The following is a 6,000-nucleotide window of genomic DNA, read 5'->3' as shown; positions in this document are numbered from 1 at the left end:
GTGAACCGTTTCGCCCGGCCGTAGGTTAATGTGCAGCCGTAGCAGTGTAAAAGTATTCTACTTCAACCTCGCGCTCGTGGCTTTGCACACAAGCCTCCTGTGATTTTTTTGGTTTAGAACGATTCAAAATAATGATGATTACTGTACACCTCAGAGACTGAGGGAATAATATCAATAAGACCAAGCGTTACGGAATTCCATTTTTATTTAGTAGATATATATATATATATATATATATATATATATATATATATATATATATATATATATATATATATATATATATATATATATATATATATATATATATATATATATATATATATATATATATATATATATATATATATATATATATATATATATATATATATATATATATATATATATATATATTAGGCTGTCCCAAAAAAACAGCCCTAAATTGAAAGATAATGTTATTTACAGCATTTTTGTAGAACATTTCGACTTTCTGAAAAATCGTTTTCACGTTGCCCAAACGTGATTTATGAAAAAATGACTTTTTCAAGCTACAAAACCACTCTTCTGCACTTTTCTCAAACCTGTTAAAAAAGATTCTTGATATCTTATCGGGGGGCTGACATATTGGCGTTTTCACATGTGATGGAAAACTATGCATTTTCTAAAAAATGCCACTAACGCTCAATATCTCAAGGACAGTGTTTTATTTTGCCGTTTGTGCGTATAATTTCCTAAATAGTGATTCAATTGTTGATTATAGCCATAAGGTATGTTCGGAAAAGTTTCAGGATATTCAAAAATGCATCTTTTAATGTAGAAAGATGGGTGATCAATCCACCAAGGAGTGAGATAAAAAATTTACTTTCTAATCAAAATAAGAAAGACGCAAGGTGTCTTCGACAAAGTTTTAGGTTATCTTAACACAAGAAACTTTACCGAAGACATCATGTTGTCATCTCTTACATATTACGAGCAACATTGAGTTTTCTATTAAAAGGCACTGAAAATCACAATTTTCGTTCTAACTTTTTTCGTAGATTTTTCCGAATTTTTAAACCTTCTACTATGTTATCAGCCATCTAAAATTGCATTTGTTTTCTAAACATTGTTATTTTTTATCTCCCAGAATAAAACAGTTGTTTAACATATTTGTTAAAATGCATAGTTTTTCTTCACATAGAAAAATGCCAATATATATATATATATATATATATATATATATATATATATATATATATATATATATATATATATATATATATATATATATATATATATATATATATATATATATATATATATATATATATATATATATATATATATATATATATATATATATATATATATATATATATATATATATATATATATATATATATATATATATATATATATATATATATATATATATATATATATATATATATATATATATATTTCATTTGTCTCAAGATTGGTTTATATTTCTAATGTTTCTTCAGAGCTCTTGGAATCATATCGTCAGGCGCGCTGCAGCATTTAGGTGAAATTTTACAGAAAATAAATGAGAATAATTTTCACCTTCGGCAGCTAGTTATGTTTAAACCCGAGCAGAAGTATTTCTGGAAGTTAAATAAACTTGCGTTTGATGAATATGGAGTTAAACGATGGAAAGAGTGTATTCCTATGGAACCGTTTGTTGCAATTGAATTAACAGGAGTTGACGCTCATCATCGCTTCAATGTTCTTTGTGGATCAGATGCAGTTGGACAAGACAAATATTCTACACCAGACTCCTTGCAAGCGCTCTACGGAAATAATATTTATTCCTCAACTTCAGATAAGGTAAGGTATTTTATATGACATTTAACCTTTATATGTCTATCTATTTATCTATCTAAATTGATAAGTAAGTCTAGATTTGTTGTGCCTTATCGAAAACTTTTGAATGAAATCGATAAGTATGGGTTTATGCCGTTGCTCAGTGGGGCGAATCCATATGATAGGAGAGTACGTAGGGTTTGTTTGTAACTGTCTGCTGATAAATTATCCATTAATTATTGTGTGTGGTTATTGTCACAAATGATGACTTCTCAATACTATCATATCATGTTCCGCTATTTCGGTAAATCGCTAGAGCACTATTTTGTGAAACAATATCACAATTAAAGCACAGACAAACAGACGTGCCTCTTCGAAGAAAAATCCTGAAAAAGCTTCGTCCTTATTTTAACGTTTCAACTTGTGCGCCACCATGTGAGATTATTGCTTACTAACTTATTTTCATAAAATCACAGGAGGCTTGTGTGCAAAGCCACGAGCGCGAGGTTGAAGTAGAATACTTTTACACTGCTACGGCTGCACATTAACCTACGGCCGGGCGAAACGGTTCACGCCGCTTTTCGCGTTTAGCCTGGCAGAGGCCTAATGTGCACGGCCAACAGAATAGAAAGGTGTTTTCACATTGAAAATTAGACACGGCTTTACTGGAGTAAGTGTTGGCAAATGCATCTACCGCTAATACCGCCGCTATCGTACGAAAGCGCTTCGTTTCATGTGGGGAATAATATCAACAACGAAAAATGACGCGCGTCTAAGCACACCCGAACTGTTTCGCCATGCCGCTTCCATTTACTTCCTTATAACATCCGCCTCATGGAAGTACCGGCTGCACCTACCGCTGAGGCTGTTACCATACTGCTACTGGTACCCAAAACTATTAACTCTTCAAATTAAGTGTTTTATTTGTCCTCAAAATATTACTGACAGTAATATTCTTTTGAACAAAATGATCCAACTTATCCATTAGAGGAAGTGCCGGCTGATGTACAGTAAAAATCTCGCCCGATCGCTCGCGTTGGCTTTCGTTCTCAGGCAGAGACCTGAGACGTGATGACCAACCACAGGGCAAGTGATTTGTTTAATTTGAAGGCAGCCATAGGCGCAACCCGCTGATATATTCTGTTACCGCTGGGTGCTGATATCTGCTGCTGCTGCTGTCAACGTTGTGGACGGTCCATCCAGCTCACCTTCCGACTAATGAATGTAGCTAGTATTATTATTATTATTGATTTTATTGAGGTTTTAACATAGGAGTCATTCACCTCCTTACACAAATTTACATTTTTAGTTTATCACAAAAAATCTGAATATCTATATCTTTTTATATAAAAAAAATCTTAATATCTATATCTTTTTATAAAAAAAAATCTTTATATCTATATTTTTTTATAAAGGTCAGTGTCTTTAAGGTATTTTATTAAGTTTTTTTCGTTAGGCAGTGACAAAGCTTCTTCCAAAGTATTGGGAATGTTGTTGTTAAATCGTTCGGTATCAAAAGCTCTACAGTCAGTTATGATATGGTGTATGGTAAGGGGGGAGCCACAAGTAATACAATTAGGGGGATTAGTTTTATCTAGTCTATAACTGTGGGTAAGGCGTGTGTGGCCAATACGTAAGCGGGTTAAAATACGGCAAACAGCCGGGATTTTATTGTCGGGCCAACAAAGAGTTGACAGTTTGAACCTTCTTAGACTACATGAAGTGTTTTTAAACCATTCGATATCCCAAGAGTCCCTTATTCTGTTTCTAGCCCATCTTGAGACATCAATAGTGGGGAGAGGAAGTAAATCAACCGGTTTTTCTCGACCTGAACCGGCAAGCTTGTCAGCAACTTCATTGCCATTAATTCCAGAGTGTCCGGGAACCCAGCAGAGAGTGACTTTATTACTAATGGACGTTAGTTTAGTTTTAGTTAGCCAAGGATGGGAGGATGAATCAGAATTTAAAGTCTGCAGGCAACTGGCTGAATCGCTGAATATGACAGTTTTTTATTGGGGTCTAGGGATATTTCGGAGGCTTTCATTAGGGCGAAGGCCTCGGCACTGTAGATGCTAGAGATAGAGGGGAGAGAGGAACTTATATTCAAGTTTAAGGATTCCGAAAATATACCATAACCAACCTTGCCGTCGGCTACAGATCCGTCAGTATATATGTGGTGGTAGTTCTGATATTTGTCGGAAACTAATTGATGGAAGTGCTGTTGAACTATGGAAGGAGTGTAACCTGCTTTTAAAGTGTTGAGAATAGAGAGGTCTATGGAAGGGGAGGGTTGGTTCCAAGGTCGGTTTTTAGTTCTAGGTAATATAGCAATCGGTGGAAGATTAGAGCGGGTTGTAGATTGGAAAAGTTGTAAAGTTCTATTTACCAGGGGAACGTCGCTTTGACCGGTAATGCTCAACCATCGAATGGATTTCCTGACAAGGCAAAAAAGAAGATAGTATTTGAAAGGCAGTTGACCACATTCTGCCATGATAGCAGATGTAGGGCTAGTGATGAAAGCACCTGAAGTAGAACGAATGGCGCGATTGTACAGCGGAAGGAGTCTTCCTAATACTGATTCACCTCCTCTACTGTAGAGTCCAACTCCATAGAAGATTTTAGGAAGCAGCCAAGCATTTACAAGTTTGAGCATAGTGGACCTATGGGCATAGGATCGAGATCCAATTATCTTGATGACCCGCATTTTATTTATGGTATCTTTTCTAACAGCATTAGCATGTTCTTTAAAATTGAGACGTCTATCAAGATATACACCAAGAATTTTGAGAGTTGGTTTACTGGGGATAATTACTTGATTAAGTTTAATATCTCGAAGCTTACTTATACCTTTTCTATTGGAACTAATGTGAAGCAGCTGGGATTTTTCGGGAGAGATGGTAAAACCTATTTCATCAGCCCAATGAGCTACGGTGTTAACCGCAGATTGTAGTCTATTACGGGCTAAGGATTTGAAAGGGTTGAAGGAAAGTAACAAAATATCATCGGCAAAAACAAAGATATGGATGTTGTTAGGGATGATTTCAAAAAGAGACTGCATACAAATGAGGAAAAGAGTAGGGGATAGCACTGAACCTTGGGGTATACCATTTTCTTGTAGTCTGGTTTCGGATTGTGTGTTTCCAATGAGTACCTTAAACTTCCTGTTTTCCAGGAAATTTCGAATGAAGAGACCCATGCGGCCTTTAATGCCCCATTCTTCCAAGGATTTCAACATAGTGTAACGCCATGTACGATCGGAAGCTTTCGACAAGTCGAGCGAGACACAATCACCATGATGGCCCCGTTGAAGGTGACTCTCAATAAGATCTTCCAGTTCAGTGAAATAATCATCGGTTCCTTTGTCTGGGCGAAAAGCAAACTGTCTGCTATCGAGAAGGTCTCTGGAAATGAGTTCTTTCAAGAGACGCCGGTTTACCATCTTCTCAAGTACTTTTCCAATACAGTTAACTAGGGTGATGGGTCTATAACTATCAGCCTCACTTCGATCTTTTCCAGGTTTAGGAATAGGAATCACTAGACCAATTTTCCAATCAGGAGGGATTTTCCCTTTGTCCCATATGTCGTTGTACAGAGATAAAAGAATTATTTTACCAGAGTGAGGTAGATTCTTAAGGAGAGGGTATCCGATGTCGTCAGGTCCTGACGATGAGCCGTTAACTCTGCGTAGAGCCCATTCAAGTTCCGAAAAACTAAAATCTATATTGAATGGAAGGTCTAAGTTTGTTTCAAAACATGGAGGTGAGGATTCTGATAAATTTTTCTTGGTTAAAAACTTATGTTTGTAATTAGAGGACGAAGAAGCAAAAGCAAAATGATCAGCTAAATGTTCGGAAATAGAAGAAGGATCATCGGAGATCTGGTTATTAATTTTGATTTTAATGCGAGATTTGTTACGGTTGCCACTGAGACGATTTACTCTATCCCATAATTCCTTGGAAGTAGTTTCTGGGTTTATTGCCGATATAAAGTTTTTCCAGCTATCAGACTTAGCCCTAGAAATTGCCTCTCTAGCAGCTCCTCTGGCTATTTTGAACTCTTCTAATTTCAAGGATTTCTGACGGTCTTCTTTGGGAGTCTTTTGAAGAGCTCTTAACTTTTTTCGACGTAGTTTGATGGCCCTTTCAACTTCAGGGTTCCACCAATGCACTGACCTCTTCCCGGGTTTGCCACTGGTTCTGGGGATATGACTTCGAG

The 6,000-nt window shown here is 36.1% G+C and overlaps 1 protein-coding gene across 1 annotated transcript in view; it reads left to right on the top strand.

Annotated features, from left to right (window-relative positions):
• Positions 1-1,475: 1,475 nt before the first annotated feature.
• The window catches only part of LOC129731400 (nucleoside diphosphate kinase 7), a 200,140-nt gene continuing 195,615 nt past the window's right edge, over positions 1,476-6,000 (top strand). Inside the window, exon 1 of the mRNA XM_055691379.1 lies at positions 1,476-1,809. Within this exon, the coding sequence (XP_055547354.1) occupies positions 1,561-1,809 (249 nt within the window). The 5' untranslated portion in view covers positions 1,476-1,560. The remainder of the gene's footprint in view (positions 1,810-6,000) is intronic.

This window comes from Wyeomyia smithii, chromosome 3, assembly GCF_029784165.1.
Source record: "Wyeomyia smithii strain HCP4-BCI-WySm-NY-G18 chromosome 3, ASM2978416v1, whole genome shotgun sequence".
In the NCBI taxonomy this organism is placed as follows: Eukaryota; Metazoa; Arthropoda; class Insecta; order Diptera; family Culicidae; genus Wyeomyia; species Wyeomyia smithii.
The sequence above is the reverse complement of the archived record's forward strand: the minus strand, read 5'-3'. Positions and strand labels throughout refer to the sequence as shown.